Source organism: Eutrigla gurnardus (assembly GCF_963514095.1).
Source record: "Eutrigla gurnardus genome assembly, chromosome: 22".
In the NCBI taxonomy this organism is placed as follows: Eukaryota; Metazoa; Chordata; class Actinopteri; order Perciformes; family Triglidae; genus Eutrigla; species Eutrigla gurnardus.
The window spans coordinates 5260566-5277895 of NC_139933.1; the positions used below are offsets into that span (position 1 = coordinate 5260566).

Consider the following 17330-nt stretch of genomic DNA (forward strand, 5'->3'; position numbering starts at 1 on the left):
AAAAAAAAAAAAACCTTTAACCTTGGCAACTTCACGACTAACCATTACGTCTGAAGAGTGAGATGACAAACTCAAGATTCATGAAATTATCTTTTATTCACATGAAGTTAAATCTAAATCCCTTTTTAGTTGAAGTCAAATTGTAGTGGCCGTCTCCATTCTAGAGCGGACCTCTTTCTGAAATAAGGCATCTGTAGTGCTGCCAACTGAAACAACCAGGAGGGTCTTACGTGTATTTAGCCATAAAAAAGAAACGTGCGCTCTGAACAAGGCTGCCATCAGCATCGTCATGAACGTTAATACGAGGGCAGCGGTAGACAGGATGTTACTCTCTCTGCTTTTTCTCAATACAACCTCTGTCAAAGACGAGAACAGGGCCATATTCAAACAGATGTGCTTACAGTATAATGGCAGCAGGTGGATCACAGGATAAATACCAGGCTAGTGTGCGTGTGCGTGTGTGTGTGTGTGTATGTGTGTGGGGTAATAGCCAAAGAGCAGCGGTAACAGTGATATGTTCTGAAGGCTGAGGGGGGAAGAGGCAGCAGAGGGTGATCACTAGCAGGAGGGTGGGTGAAAGTAAGGGACGCGTGCGTCCTGATTGGCCGTTTATGTGAAGGTAAGCCCCGCCTCGTTGTAGACTTTGAAGACCTTCTCGATGGCGTTGACGTAGGCGGCCGTCCGAAGGTCCAGACCCAGGTTGTACTTGCTTGCCGTGCGCATGATTTGCTAGAAAGGCAGAAGAGAGCGTGTTATATAATGCTGGTTAAAGAAAAGGATAGAGCTGCACAAGGGCCATCAACAACCGACAACCATCTTGCATGGTTCCTTCCAGATCGACAATTATTAACAAAGTACATTCATTTTAAAATTTGATTTTAAAAATCACCTTTTTGTCAATAATTCCTAATGAATCAGTTCACATGATCGGGACATAAAAGTGGCAGAAAATGTATCCATTAAAACAATGAAATGATAAAGAAATTGAAACCTTAACTAATGTCTTCTTGCTACCTTGACGACCTAAATCTTTACAAAAGGCTTGGAGGTCTTGAAATCACTCAAGGGCTGAATGTTTTGTCACAGATTGACCCCGTATCGTTAATGGTTGATAGAAATCTTGGTGGTTTACAGTGAGAGATAACAGAAAAAGTCAGAACCACTGCAATGAGCGTACGTTTTAAAATTCCTGGACGTCTTTCATCTGGAGACTGCTCGCTAAAACAGGTTGGACGGCGTCCTGTTATGCATGGTCACTTACCCGGGCAGATCTCTCCATGGTGTAGGCCAACCCAGAATGAACAATATCCTTCTCAGAGGCACCCTGCAAAGGAGGATTAATGTTTATCTCAGTTAATCTGAAGAAAGGACACTTTAAAAACAGTGTGCGTGCAAAGAGGGTGTGGGCAGGAGTGACCGATTCAATCTGATACCAATCAAGAGTGACAGCCTGTCAATCAAAAGGATTAAAAGGCTTGTTATTCTTTTGATTTGAGAATATTTGGGACAACGCCTACTTTCGTGTGACAAACAGTAGGAGTGTGTGTGTGTGTGTGTGTGTGTGTGTGTGTGTGTGTGTGTGTGTGTGTGTGTGTGTGTGTGTGTGTGTGCACTGGCCATATATGAGGTGTGGACAATGAGATGGTGTGTTGTGATTCCATGTTACATTCTTTATGAATATGGGTTTCTACCATTCAACCGTTTATATTGCAAAGTATGTTTCTGTATGGTGTTTCAAATTCCTGCTCCTTGTGCCCCCTTTTAATTTTGAGCACCTGCCCCTCCAAAGGTCTCTGCACGGCCCTGCTTTTAACTGTGACAGCGTCTTGCTTTGAGTGACCAGGTGGATGAGCTCGTTTTATTTGTTTGTGGAAGACGTTCAGATCAGGGTGTAAAACATTTCACGCCCTTACCAAAACATTTTGATAACACGTTTTGCGTCATCAAAGTTTCATGCCAAGTGCCATCCCATTTGTATTTATACCATTCAGACCCTCACAGCCTCTCACACTCAACCATTACGCAGCAACATCACGGAAGCTCTCCGATTCACCAGATTCGGTAAGAATACATCTATTTTTCCTTCAAATTTTTGTTGACCGAATTGTTATTTCAACATATATTTATCAAAAACAAATTAATCTTGCATTTAAAAAAAAGACATGAGCAGTCTTGTCAGTGACGTAAAACAGCCAGCGAGCTAAGGATTGAAGATGAAAGTAGTCCATGATTGTTGTAGACTTCATCATGTAAACTTTTACAAAGTAGTGTCAAAAAGACCTACTTCAGTAACCATGACCAACCACCAAGCATGCACTGAAAGCCTAAAAAGCCTTGAAGAGTTAAACTTAATGTTTTCAGCTCGTGCCTTCAAGAAGCAGCTGTGGTATCCACCTTCCCACTGAGAAATCACCTCACAGGACGACAAATACAAGGTACAACATCACAGCCATAGAGGATGGACCTACACAGTCCAGCTGTAGTTAACAGTCTTGTATTTTAGACTATAAGAGACAAGATTTGAAGACCTAAATATTGAGACTTTAATTGGAAAAGCTGCAGAACATTTAGCAGTTATTATGAAGTTTAATTGAAACTGGTTCATGATCAGAATAATATCAGGATTTTTACTCTTCGTGTAAACATGAGCGCACACACACACACACACACACACACACACACACACACACACACACACGTTTAGTATAAAAAATAAACCGATGAGAAACACTCTTTTTCTTAACATTTTATTGGTTTCCAAAAAAAAGAGAAATGAATAAAAAAAAAATAAAGTAATTTCCTCCATAACAATTTCAAATGTCAAAGAACTGGACAATTAAAACCGAGGAAGATTCAACAAGGGGACGGGCGGTCACAGTGACACCTGGCGCCCTCCCTGCTCCCCTTTCTTGGCCAGCGAAGGAGTCGGGGAGAAGCTGCTTTTAATACAATAGATAAAGCGACAGGAAAGCAGGAAAAGATGGGGAGACGAGCAACAATCCTCCCACCAAAAAAAAAAAACAACTTTAACCTTGGCAACTTCACGACTAACCATTACGTCTGAAGAGTGAGATGACAAACTCAAGATTCATGAAATTATCTTTTATTCACATGAAGTTAAATCTAAATCCCTTTTTAGATAAAAATGTACATTTAAAGACAGCTCTTAAATGTTATTATCCGTAAGCAGTGTGCCACGTAAAACCGAAATCAGTTGAGCACACACGGTAGCAGTATGAATTATGACACATAACTCCCAACATACACGCCAACACACAAAAGGTAGCCAGTAAGACTTTCTTTTGCCTCCTTGGTGGTTGGACAAATTTAATTAGCATCCTGCTGACTCAACTTTTAATTGAAGAGAGTTGTCTTTAAATCTAAGTGATCTCAATGGAAAACAGGTGTATTGCAGGAAACAAATGTATTGACAAATAAATAAAAGTAATGATGAAAAGATACACTTGTGATGCTAATGAACTTTTGTCTATTCACATTCTTGTCAGGCTGACAGAGATGGAGGCAAAGCTCCGAGTAATAATTGATGACCAAATTGAGAAGTTGGTCCTTCCATCAGGAATCCCACCCACTGTGGAGGACCTCCAAACTATTGTGAAGGAGAAATTTGGAATTCCTTATGAGTTCAGTCTTCAGTATTTGGATTCCGAATTTCAGGATTACTTTACTCTTCATCAAAGTGACAAAGTTAAACACAAAGACACCATAAAGGTTGTTCACGCTGCCCCGAATGTTTCAAACTTGCTTTCACAATTTGAACATTTGGACATTTCCGGTGGTCAACAGTCAACTGACGTTGACTCTGACTCTTATGCAGAGTCAACTGACGTTGACTCTGCATCTCATGCAGAGTCATCTGCATCTTGTGCAGAGTCATCTGCTGGAACGTCTTCTTCACAGGACACCATTATCCGGCCAAGTACCACAGAACGACACCAGCCATGGCCAAAGCAGTTCCCCATTCCAAAGTTTGGAGGTGAAACTGAGATGAACCTTGAAAGAGCCACTGAAGCCTACACGAGCAATGGAACACTTATGACTTATGACTTGAAGGTCAAGAAAGACATACTTAAGAAGCTGACTGAAACTATATATACATATACAGCCAATCCATCAGCTGCACAGATAGGTGAGGTGGTTAAGGCACTTTTTGATGAATATCCTTGCCTCAAGCAAATCAGCGTCTCCTATGACTGGAAACAAGGCCTAAAGAACAAGATCAAAAAACTCAGAGGCCCTGAGGACCAGAAGTCTGCAAAGAATGTAAAAAAGCCTTGAAAGGGAGAGGTAAACTTCCTCCCCCCTTACCCGGCAGGAGAGGATGAACAAAGTCAAGAACAAGAGAGGATTCAAAAGTGAACAGGCTAAATGAGCAACTAGCTAAAAAAAAGTGATTTTGTAAGTGATGTGAAGTCACTGTCACGGTCATCAAGGCTTTGTTAAATGAGTTTCAGTGACAAAAAAAATTGTCACTGACACCCCCCCCCCTTCCTATACATTTATTGTAGTTCCTCCTCTTGGTGTTTTCTATATTGCTTTGGTATTGTGTCACAAGGATTAACAATGTAATAATGGATCTTCTGATTGAGTCTCACTCTAGTCCGTCTGCAGGTAATGTAGGAATGAAGAGCGGTCTTGTACTCACTGAGCAGGTGGTAGTTTGAGTCTCTCTCATATTTGAAGGTCAGTCTTCCATAGCTGACGTGGTTGAGATTCTTCAGCCACTCAAAATAAGACACCGTCACACCGCCAGCATTCAGGTACATGTCCTGCAGGACCAAACATCACAAACTCACACATCCGACTGTTTGGTACTCACTCCTCTGTTTTCATTTGGGAAGAATATTACTGGAATTTACTGTTTGATTAAATGCTTTTGGTGAATTATTATTTTGATAAGCTTGAGTTAATGTGTGAAAGTGTGCAAAAGACCACCAAATATAAAAATCTGTTGTTTACACAATAAAGGCTGGATTATTCACATCAACTCTTGCTTTTTGTTTATTATATTTATATTTAAATACAGTACATTGTGATGTTTTTGCTGAAACATTAAATAGGGATAACTATGTGATAATCAAAATGAAAAGTTAAACTGCTCCATCAGGACTGGATGGCTGTGTTTTTATCAGAATGGATTAACCTGTTGGAAAACGAAACTGTGAAGTATGTGATACTGTGTTATGCCAACTTCAAACCAGTGAGACAAGTTCGGACAAAAAAGAAAAAGAAAAGCGAAATTAAAAATGAGTCTGTAAATATGTTTGTTCGTGCAGGAAACAATAACTCATAGTCAGACATTAATGACTGATGATTCTAGTCTCTTGGTTGCATCCAACCTCAGGTTCATTTTGACATTTCAGAAACAAGTTCATTCATTTGAACCGACCAGACGGAAACAATAAAATACATTATTGGGAGTTTTGAATTGTTTCAAAATCAGCCACAGCCGCTCACACTCAACCATTTAGTGACTTCAGTTTGTTGAAGGCTGGAGGACGGACAGTGGGATTGGGCCATAGTGTTGTATGTCAGGACTGTCAAGACACGCATTTCAACCTGTTGACACGCTCACACACCACCGAGTATTTCAGGGAAATTACCAGGAGAGCGCCACCTATTCTTTTAACTGTGACAGCGTCTTACTTTGAGTGACGAGGTGGATGAGCTCGTTTTATTTGTTTGTGGAAGACGTTCAGATCAGGGTGTAAAACATTTCACGCCCTTACCAAAACATTTTGATAACATGCCAAGTGCCATCCCATTTGTTTGATTTCAGACCCTCACAGCCTCTCACACTCAACCATTACGCAGCAACATCACAGAATCTGTCCGATTACACACACACACACACACACACACACACACACACACACACACACACACACACACACACACACACACACACACACACACACACACACACACACAAGTTTAGTATAAAAAATAAACCGATGAGAAACACTTTTTAACATTTTATTGGTTTCCAAAAAAAAAAGAGAAATGAATAAAAAAAATAAAGTAATTTCCTCCATAACAATTTCAAATGTCGAAGAACTGGACGATTAAAACCGAGGAAGATTCAACAAGGGGACGGGCGGTCACAGTGACAGCTGGCGCCCTCCCTGCTCCCCTTTCTTGGCCAGCGAAGGAGTCGGGGAGAAGCTGCTTTTAATACAATAGATAAAGCGACAGGAAAGCAGGAAAAGATGGGACGACGAGCAACAATCCTCCCACCAAAAAAAAAAAAAACCTTTAACCTTGGCAACTTCACGACTAACCATTACGTCTGAAGAGTGAGATGACAAACTCAAGATTCATGAAATTATCTTTTATTCACATGAAGTTAAATCTAAATCCCTTTTTAGTTGAAGTCAAATTGTAGTGGCCGTCTCCATTCTAGAGCGGACCTCTTTCTGAAATAAGGCATCTGTAGTGCTGCCAACTGAAACAACCAGGAGGGTCTTACGTGTATTTAGCCATAAAAAAGAAACGTGCGCTCTGAACAAGGCTGCCATCAGCATCGTCATGAACGTTAATGCGAGGGCAGCGGTAGACAGGATGTTACTCTCTCTGCTTTTTCTCAGTACAACCTCTGTCAAAGACGAGAACAGGGCCATACTCAAACAGATGTGGTTACAGTATAATGGCAGCAGGTGGATCACAGGATAAATACCAGGCTAGTGTGTGTGTGTGTGTGTGTGTGTGTGTGTGTGTGTGTGTGTGTGTGTGTGTGTGTGTGGGGTAATAGCCAAAGAGCAGCGGTAACAGTGATATGTTCTGAAGGCTGAGGGGGGGAAGAGGCAGCAGAGGGTGATCACTAGCAGGAGGGTGGGTGAAAGTAAGGGACGCGTGCGTCCTGATTGGCCGTTTATGTGAAGGTAAGCCCCGCCTCGTTGTAGACTTTGAAGACCTTCTCGATGGCGTTGACGTAGGCGGCCGTCCGAAGGTCCAGACCCAGGTTGTACTTGCTTGCCGTGCGCATGATTTGCTAGAAAGGCAGAAGAGAGCGTGTTATATAATGCTGGTTAAAGAAAAGGATAGAGCTGCACAAGGGCCATCAACAACCGACAACCATCTTTCATGGTTCTTTCCAGATCGACAATTATTAACAAAGTACATTCATTTTCAAATTTGAATTTAAAAATCACCTTTTTGTCAATAATTCCTAATGAATCAGTTCACATGATCGGGATACAAAAGTGGCAGAAAATTGATCCATTAAAACAATGAAATGATAAAGAAATTTAAACCTTAACTAATGTCTTCTTGCTACCATGACGACCTTAAATCTTTACAAAAGGCTTGGAGGTCTTGAAATCACTCAAGGGCTGAATGTTTTGTCACAGATTGACCCCGTATCGTTAATGGTCGATAGAAATCTTGGTGGTTTACAGTGAGAGATAACAGAAAAAGTCAGAACCACTGCAATGAGTGTACGTTTTAAAATTCCTGGAAGTGTTTCATCTGGAGACTGCTCACTAAAACAGGTTGGACGGCGTCCTGTTATGCATGGTCACTTACCCGGGCAGATCTCTCCATGGTGTAGGCCAACCCAGAATGAACAATATCCTTCTCAGAGGCACCCTGCAAAGGAGGATTAATGTTTATCTCAGTTAATCTGAAGAAAGGACACTTTAAAAACTGTGTGCGTGCAAAGAGGGTGTGGGCAGGAGTGACCGATTCAATCTGATACCAATCGAGAGTGACAGCCTGTCGATCAAAAGGATTAAAAGGCTTGTTATTCTTTTGATTTGAGAATATTTGGGACAACGCCTACTTTCGAGTGACAAACAGTAGGAGTGTGTGTGTGTGTGTGTGTGTGTGTGTGTGTGTGTGTGTGTGTGTGTGTGTGTGTGTGTGTGTGTGTGTGTGTGCACTGGCCATATATGAGGTGTGGACAATGACATGGTGTGTTGTGATTCCATGTTACATTCTTTATGAATATGGGTTTCTACCATTCAACCGGTTATATTGCAAGGTATGTTTCTGTATGGTGTTTCAAATTCCTGCTCCATGTGCCCCCTTTTAATTTTGAGCACCTGCCCCTCCAAAGGTCTCTGCACAGCCCTGCTTTTAACTGTGACAGCGTCTTGCTTTGAGTGACGAGGTGGATGAGCTCGTTTTATTTGTTTGTGAAGACGTTCAGATCAGGGTGCAAAACATTTCACGCCCTTACCAAAACATTTTGATAACATGTTTTGCGTCATCAAAGTGACATGCCAAGTGCCATCCCGTTTGTATTTATACCATTCAGACCCTCATAGCCTCTCACACTCAACCATTACGCAGCAACATCACGGAAGCTGTCCGATTCACCAGATTCGGTAAGAATACATCTATTTGTCCTTCAAATTTTTGTTGACCGAATTGTTATTTCAACATATATTTATCAAAAACAAATGAATCTTGCATTAAAAAAAAAAGACATGAGCAGTCTTGTCAGTGACGTAAAACAGCCAGTGAGCTAAGGATTGAAGATGAAAGTAGTCCATGATTGTTGTAGACTTCATCATGTAAACTTTTACAAAGTAGTGTCAAAAAGACCTACTTCAGTAACCATGACCAACCACCAAGCATGCACTGAAAGCCTAAAAAGCCTTGAAGAGTTAAACTTAATGTTTTCAGCTCGTGCCTTCAAGAAGCAGCTGTGGTATCCACCTTCCCACTGAGAAATCACCTCACAGGACGACAAATACAAGGTACAACATCACAGCCGTAGAGGATGGACCTACACAGTCCAGCTGTAGTTAACAGTCTCCTATTTTAGACTCTAAGAGACAAGATTTGAAGACCTAAATATTGAGACTTGAATTGGAAAAGCTGCAGAATACACACACACACACACACACACACACACACGTTTAGTATAAAAATAATACACCGATGAGAAACACTCTTTTTGTTAACAGTCTTAACCTCTGTCAAATACGAGAACAGGGCGATATTCAAACAGATGTGGTTACAGTATAATGGCAGCAGGTGGATCACAGGATAAATACCAGGCTAGTGTGTGTGTGTGTGTGTGTGTGTGTGTGTGGTAATAGCCAAAGAGCAGCGGTAACAGTGATATGTTCTGAAGGCTGAGGGGGGAAGAGGCAGCAGAGGGTGATCACTAGCAGGAGGGTGGGTGAAAGTAAGGGACGCGTGCGTCGTGATTGGCCGTTTATGTGAAGGTAAGCCCCGCCTCGTTGTAGACTTTGAAGACCTTCTCGATGGCGTTGACGTAGGCGGCCGTCCGAAGGTCCAGACCCAGGTTGTACTTGCTTGCCGTGCGCATGATTTGCTAGAAAGGCAGAAGAGAGCGTGTTATAAATGCTGGTTAAAGAAAAGGATAGAGCTGCACAAGGGCCATCAACAACCGACAACCATCTTTCATGGTTCCTTCCAGATCTACAATTATTAACAAAGTTTATTCATTTTAAAATTTGAATTTAAAAATCACCTTTTTGTCAATAATTCCTAATGAATCAGTTCACATGATCGAGACATAAACGTGGCAGAAAATTGATCCATTAAAACAATGAAATGATAAAGAAATTGAAACCTTAACTAATGTCTTCTTGCTACCTTGACAACTTTAAATCTTTACAAAAGGCTTGGAGGTCTTGAAATCACTCAAGGGCTGAATGTTTTGTCACAGATTGACTCCGTATCGTTAATGGTTGATAGAAATCTTGGTGGTTTACAGTGAGAGATAACAGAAAAAGTCAGAACCACTGCAATGAGCGTACGTTTTAAAATTCCTGGAAGTGTTTCATCTGGAGACTGCTCGCTAAAACAGGTTGGATGGCGTTCTGTTATGCATGGTCACTTAACCGGGAAGAGCTCTCGATGGTGTAGGCCAACCCGGAGTGAACAATATCCTTCTCAGAGGCACCCTGCAAAGGAGGATTAATGTTAATCTCACAGTTAATCTGAAGAAAGGACACTTTAAAAACAGTGCGTGTGCAAAGAGGGCCTGACACGATTAATGTAGAATTATTAACAGTATTTTGGTAGCATTGACACTTTGCCTTTTTTGTGTGTGTGTGTGTGTGTGTGTGTTTGTGTGTGTGTGTCCTAGAGGAGGAAACCCAACAGCAAGCTACAGATCGACTCATGGAGAAATACCCCCAGGGGAGACCGAGAGAGGGGGAGGATGAGAACCCCGATCTGACGGACGAAACGGCAACGACAAATGGAAATGGATCAACGACTACGACCGCGACATGCAGATGTGGGACAATCTGCAAATATAATCGAGGCCTCAAGATTCCCCAGGCCAGGATGAAGTGTTTGGAGAGAGGTGACGCACCACAGCGCACGGGTACCACACCTGATGAGACGCAGGAGGAGCCGGGCCAGGAGGAGCCGGGCCAGGAGGAACCGGGCCAGGAGGAACCGGGCAAGGAGGAACCGGGCCAGGAGTGTTTGGAGAGAGGTGACGCACCACAGCGCACGGGTACCACACCTGATGAGACGCATGAGGAGCCGGGCCAGGAGGAACCGGGCCAGGAGGAACCGGGCCAGGAGTGTTTGGAGAGAGGTGACGCACCACAGCGCACGGGTACCACACCTGATGAGACGCAGGAGGAGCCGGGCCAGGAGGAGCCGGGCCAGGAGGAACCGGGCCAGGAGGAACCGGGCCAGGAGGAACCGGGCCAGGAGTGTTTGGAGAGAGGTGACGCACCACAGCGCACGGGTACCACACCTGATGAGACGCATGAGGAGCCGGGCCAGGAGGAACCGGGCCAGGAGGAACCGGGCCAGGAGTGTTTGGAGAGAGGTGACGCACCACAGCGCACGGGTACCACACCTGATGAGACGCAGGAGGAGCCGGGCCAGGAAGAACCGGGCCAGGAGTGTTTGGAGAGAGGTGGGGCTGTAGTGGAGGAAGGAAGATCAAGCAGAGCGGTTGGTCTGAAGCAACAAGGGGCCTGGACAAGGTGGGAGGAGGCAATGGACTGGAAAGTTACCTGGACAGACCTATGGCCGGTGGAGCCACACCGCATCACCTTTCTGATTCGGGCATTGAACGATGTTCTGCCTAGCCCGGCGAACCTCTTCACCTGGGGAAAGGTGGAGACCCCAAACTGCTCTCTGTGCTCATCCAGGGGAACATTGGAGCACATACTGAGCTCCTGCAAAAAAGCTCTCGGCCGGTACACCTGGCGCCATGACCAGGTGCTGAAAGTGATTAGGGATGCTATCAGCACAATAACGTCTGTCAAGGAAGAAGTGCAGCCAAGGCCAGGACACAAGACTGTGGCAGCAGGAATCCTGTTAACAGCCCAGGACTGGCAGCTCGTAGTGGACCTGGACAAGAGGCTGAGATTCCCGCAGCATATCATCCGCACCAATTTGAGGCCAGATATAGTTCTGTTCTCCGATGCTACCAAGAACGTCCTCATCATAGAGCTGACGGTGCCATGGGAAGACCGCTTCGAGGAGAATCATAAAAGGAAGATGAACAGATACAAACAACTGGTCAGCTCTTGTCGAGAGCAGGGCTGGGAGACAGAGTGTATGCCCATCGAAGTAGGCTGCAGAGGGGTTGTGGGTCAATCACTCAACAGAGCCCTCAGTGTACTGGGCATCACAGGAGAAGCAAGGGCCAGAGCGATCGAGAACATCTCTGAGGCAGCTGTGGAAGCGTCGAGATTGCTCTGGATCCGGAGAGAAGGTCCATGGGAAACGCCGGTTCAGACCTCCATGGGGCCCTAGGCAAAATTCTGCTAAGGGGCCCTCCTAACTGAACTCCAAAAATGTTCCTACACTGGATGTTGAAGCTGGCTCATCTGTGCCTGTCCTACATGAAGCTGGCTCTGTCCCTCCACTGGCTGACTGGCTGGAGTGCTGCCTGTGGTGAGAAACTTAAGCATAACGCCTGTAAAATATAGATAACGCTACTATTAATTCAGCTCCATCAAATTGGCAGCACTTGTTTTACTTTCATATACTTCAAATGTAGGTAATTATTTATATTATTATTCATTATTATTATTAAGTTTTATTTATTCACTAAGATATCTACACTTATATTTGCCTGTGGGCTATCCAAGCAAACAAAATTCAATCTTAGTCAATATTTATCCATTACTTTCTATTTTGTATAAGTGCAGTTGTAACTACACAAATTATAGAAGCCAGCAAGACGCACAGGGGCTCACCGCCCTGTTAACGTAGGTCAAACACGGACTAGTCCTTTCCACTCTCCCACCCGGAGAGGAGAGTTACCTGACTGCTGTTCCCTCAGTTCATTGTCATGCTGTTTCTTCCCCCTCTTATCATTCCCCGAGGGATAACTCCGCTTCATCGTGGTATGTCTTGGCGTGTGCTAAACGGCGTGTGCTAAACGGCGTGTGCTAAACGGCGTCTTACTAGGCTGAAGCGCTGGGAATCTGGGAGACGCGACGTGCGGTCACGTCGTCACGTTTTGTTTTTTTTTCACTGGGCCTCTAGTTCGCGGGGCCCTACGCACTAGTACACACTAGATACACACTAGTGTGTGTATTGGGTGAACCGGTACTGTCCATGATGGGACAAGCGAATGCCACCTGAACACACACTGCGGTCTGATCAACCGTGGTGGGATCAACCGTGGTGGGGTCACCTGAAAGGGGGGTGTATGATGTTGTGAGACCCGAAACACCCGAGGATACCAGGGGCCTGTACTACGAAGCGAGTTCAACATACCCAGGATATCTTTCAGAGATCCAGCATAAGTTACCCTAACAAAGGCAATCGGAGATAAGCGGTCACACGAAGCTGGTTATCAACTCGTTAACTCAACCCAGGGTTTACCTGTCCAGCTATGAGCGCGTTCACATGAAAGAGGCGGTGTTTGCAGCATTTGACCAATCACATACATGGATCAGTCTACGGCAGCGGAGCGGCGTATTTCACGTAGGAGGAGCGAACCGTAATCTTACAGAAATACGAAGAAGTTAATCATATAATGCAGGCAAAAGGCAACAGTTTCATCTGCCAAATGCAGGAAGGACAGCTGGCAAAAACTCACCGACTGTGTGAATGCGGAAGTCGTATTTATAGTATTAGTAGTATAATACGACTACCCCATCATAAACTAGTGAGTAGATCTGACTGATTTGCAATTAACAGTAACTTTGCTGATAGCTTAGTGGTAGTGTTGACGCCCCATGTGTTGAGGCTCCCTGCAGCCGATCTGGGTTCGAATCTGCCCTGTCGTTGTCTTTTAAATCATGTCGTCACTCTTTCTTTAGTCCCTTTAACTCTTATGATGTCCTTCCGCAATAAAAGGCCAAACATATAACTTTAAAATAATTAATTTGTTGCTTGGATGTATTCTTATAACGTGGTTTATGACAATATCAGCCTCATTCTTTTCAGCTGCAATCCCGGCGGTGTAAAACGGGCTTGGGAGCAAAACAAATAAATATAAAACAAAGTTCAAAGTGCTCAGTAGGCTGTACGCTGACACAGAGAAGTCTTTCCCTCAGATGAGAATCTGTATCTCTCATATAAAACATCGTCAGGGACAGAAAAAGGGTTTTGCCGGTCTCTGAACACTCTATAGTTCTCCTACGAGACCCTCTCACGATCCACCAACCTTTTTTTTTGTTTTTTTATATCCGCGCACCAAGACAGCTGATTGGTCAGTCGGCGGTGTGTTTCTCCACGTTGATCTCTTATCAGGAACATAACCTGCTCCGGAGCAGGTTAGCTCCACAGCGTAAGTTACCATGGCGATCTACCCCGGTAAGAAGTGAACCAGCGTCGTAGGACGGAAAACCCAGAGTTAACGCTTAAGTTACCTCGCTAAGCACAAATCCTGCTTCGTAGTACAGGCCCCAGGTTTCATCGCTGATGATGTGTTCAGGTGCATCAAAAGATGTATTCAAGAACTGCAATTCCTCCTCGTGGTGTTTTCTATATTGCTTTGGTATTGTGTCACAAGGATTAACAATGTAATAATGGATCTTCTGATTGAGTCTCACTCTAGTCCGTCTGCAGGTAATGTAGGAATGAAGAGCGGTCTTGTACTCACTGAGCAGGTGGTAGTTTGAGTCTCTCTCATATTTGAAGGTCAGTCTTCCATAGCTGACGTGGTTGAGATTCTTCAGCCACTCAAAATAAGACACCGTCACACCGCCAGCATTCAGGTACATGTCCTGCAGGACCAAACATCACAAACTCACACATCCGACTGTTTGGTACTCACTCCTCTGTTTGGAATTAGTTTTGATTGCATTTCTTTTTTCCATTTGGGAAGAATATTACTGGAATTAACTGTTGATTAAATGCTTTTGGTGAATTATTATTTTGATAAGCTTGAGTTAATGTGTGAAAGCGTGCAAAAGACCACCAAATATAAAAATCTGTTGTTTACACAATAAAGGCTGGATTATTCACATCAACTCTTGCTTTTTGTTTATTATATTTATATTTAAATACAGTACATTGTGTTGTTTTTGCTGAAACATTAAATAGGTATAACTATGTGATAATCACAATGAAAAGTTAAACTGCTCCATCAGGACTGGATGTCTGTGTTTCTATCAGAATGGATTAACCTGTTGGAAAACGAAACTGTGAAGTATGTGATACTGTGTTATGCCAACTTCAAACCAGTGAGACAAGTTTGGACAAAAAAGAAAAAGAAAAGCGAAATTAAAAATGGGTCTGTGAAAATGTTGCATGGTTGCATCTAACCTCGGGTTCATCTTGACATTTCAGAAACCAGTTCATTCATTTGAACCGACCAGACGGAAACAATAAAATACATTATTGGGAGTTTTGAATTGTTTCAAAATCAGCCTCTAGTCTGAATGTAGAAAAGTGTTTCCAACGTGGTAGTTTGCATTCGTGTGTGCATGCGTCGTTTGTGCTTACAGGAATAACCATGACGTTGTTCTCTAGGAAGATCTTGTCAGCGTCTGGAGTGGTGGGACCATTGGCACATTCAGCAATGATCTGAAAGGAGGCAAAACACACACAAAATAAACACACATGTCACATGACCACAAATGAATACTTAAAGCACAGCACCTCAGGAAAATCAAAGTGAGTGTTAACCTTGGCCTTGATCTTGGGGGCGTTGACACGCGTGAGCTGCTTTTCTCCGGCCGCAGGGATCAAGATGTGGCAGTCGGCCTCCAAAATGTTGCCTTCGTAGGGTTTGGCTCCTGGGAAGCCCACAATGGCATCTTGGGTTATGTTTAGGTGTCATTTTGGTATGAATTTTGTAAGTAAATAAGCTCCAGTAAAAGCGGCTCACACTCAACCATTTAGTGACTTCAGTTTGTTGAAGGCTGGAGGACGGACAGTGGGATTGGGCCATAGTGTTGTATGTCAGGGCTGTCAAGATAGCATTTCAACCTGTTGACACGCTCACACACCACCGAGTATTTCAGGGAAATTACCAGGAGAGCACCACCTATTCTTTTAACTGTGACAGCGTCATGCTTTGAATGATGAGGTGGATGAGCTTGTTTTATTTGTTTGTGGAAGACGTTCAGATCAGGGTGTAAAACATTTCACGCCCTTACCAAAACATTTTGATAACATGCCAAGTGCCATCCCATTTGTTTGATTTCACACCCTCACACTCAACCATTACACAGCAACATCACGACACACACACACACACACACACACACACACACACACACACACACACACACACACACACACACACACACACTAACACACACACACACACACACACACACACACACACACACACACACACACAGTATAAAAAATAAACTGATGAGAAACACTTTTTCTTAACATTTTATTGGTTTCCAAAAAAAAAAGAGAAATGAATAAAAAAAAATAAAGTAATTTCCTCCATACGGGCGGTCACAGTGACACCTGGCGCCCTCCCTGCTCCCCTTTCTTGGCCAGCGAAGGAGTCGGGGAGAAGCTGCTTTTAATACAATAGATAAAGCGACAGGAAAGCAGGAAAAGATGGGGAGACGAGCAACAATCCTCCCACCAAAAAAAAAAAAACTTTAACCTTGGCAACTTCACGACTAACCATTACGTCTGAAGAGTGAGATGACAAACTCAAGATTCGTGAAATTATCTTTTATTCACATGAAGTTAAATCTAAATCCCTTTTTAGTTGAAGTCAAATTGTAGTGGCCGTCTCCATTCTAGAGCGGACCTCTTTGAAATAAGGCATCTGTAGTGCTGCCAACTGAAACAACCAGGAGGGTCTTACGTGTATTTAGCCATAAAAAAGAAAAGTGCGCTCTGAACAAGGCTGCCATCAGCATCGTCATGAACGTTAATGCGAGGGCAGCGGTAGACAGGATGTTACTCTCTCTGCTTTTTCTCAGTACAACCTCTGTCAAAGACGAGAACAGGGCCATATTCAAACAGATGTGGTTACAGTATAATGGCAGCAGGTGGATCACAGGATAAATACCAGGCTAGTGTGTGTGTGTGTGTGTGTGTGTGTGTGGGGTAATAGCCAAAGAGCAGCGGTAACAGTGATATGTTCTGAAGGCTGAGGGGGGAAGAGGCAGCAGAGGGTGATCACTAGCAGGAGGGTGGGTGAAAGTAAGGGACGCATGCGTCCTGATTGGCCGTTTATGTGAAGGTAAGCCCCGCCTCGTTGTAGACTTTGAAGACCTTCTCGATGGCTTTGACGTAGGCGGCCGTCCGAAGGTCCAGACCCAGGTTGTACTTGCTTGCCGTGCGCATGATTTGCTAGAAAGGCAGAAGAGAGCGTGTTATATAATGCTGGTTAAAGAAAAGGATAGAGCTGCACAAGGGCCATCAACAACCGACAACCATCTTTCATGGTTCTTTCCAGATCTACAATAATTAACAAAGTATATTCATTTTAAAATTTGAATTTAAAAATCACCTTTTTGTCAATAATTCCTAATGAATCAGTTCACATGATCGAGATACAAAAGTGGCAGAAAATTGATCCATTAAAACAATGAAATGATAAAGAAATTGAAACCTTAACTAATGTCTTCTTGCTACCATGACGACCTTAAATCTTTACAAAAGGCTTGGAGGTCTTGAAATCACTCAAGGGCTGAATGTTTTGTCACAGATTGACCCCGTATCGTTAATGGTCGATAGAAATCTTGGTGGTTTACAGTGAGAGATAACAGAAAAAGTCAGAACCACTGCAATGAGCGTACGTTTTAAAATTCCTGGACGTCTTTCATCTGGAGACTGCTCACTAAAACAGGTTGGACGGCGTCCTGTTATGCATGGTCACTTACCCGGGCAGATCTCTCCATGGTGTAGGCCAACCCAGAATGAACAATATCCTTCTCAGAGGCACCCTGCAAAGGAGGATTAATGTTTATCTCAGTTAA

General features: G+C 43.5%; 3 protein-coding genes across 3 annotated transcripts in view; all 3 read left to right on the forward strand.

Moving 5' to 3' along the window:
- LOC311032698 (uncharacterized protein) overlaps positions 1 to 17330 on the forward strand; it is a 45527-nt gene that overhangs the window by 20305 nt on the left and 7892 nt on the right. The gene's annotated exons all lie outside the window — the stretch shown is intronic.
- LOC311032699 (uncharacterized protein) lies at positions 1939 to 5005 on the forward strand. Its single transcript, XM_084039671.1, has 3 exons — positions 1939 to 2061; positions 2362 to 2435; positions 3507 to 5005. Exons 1-3 carry the CDS (start codon positions 1954 to 1956, stop codon positions 4294 to 4296), a joined length of 972 nt encoding a protein of 323 aa, XP_083895797.1. The 5' UTR covers positions 1939 to 1953; the 3' UTR covers positions 4297 to 5005.
- On the forward strand, positions 8352 to 11724 carry LOC311008481 (uncharacterized protein; the record flags this gene model as incomplete). Its single annotated transcript, XM_084002170.1, has 2 exons — positions 8352 to 8720; positions 10085 to 11724. Exon 2 carries the CDS (start codon positions 10120 to 10122, stop codon positions 11722 to 11724), a length of 1605 nt encoding a protein of 534 aa, XP_083858296.1. The 5' UTR covers positions 8352 to 8720; positions 10085 to 10119.

Excerpts from the sequence above, each read along its gene's own strand:
- LOC311032699 (XM_084039671.1), top strand. The coding sequence starts at position 1,954 with ATGCCAAGTGCCATCCCATTTGTATTTATACCATTCAGACCCTCACAG. Across the intron at positions 2,062-2,361 it reads TCTCCGATTCACCAGATTCG|CTCGTGCCTTCAAGAAGCAG; the intron begins GTAAGAATACAT and ends TAATGTTTTCAG. Across the intron at positions 2,436-3,506 it reads CACAGGACGACAAATACAAG|GCTGACAGAGATGGAGGCAA; the intron begins GTACAACATCAC and ends CATTCTTGTCAG.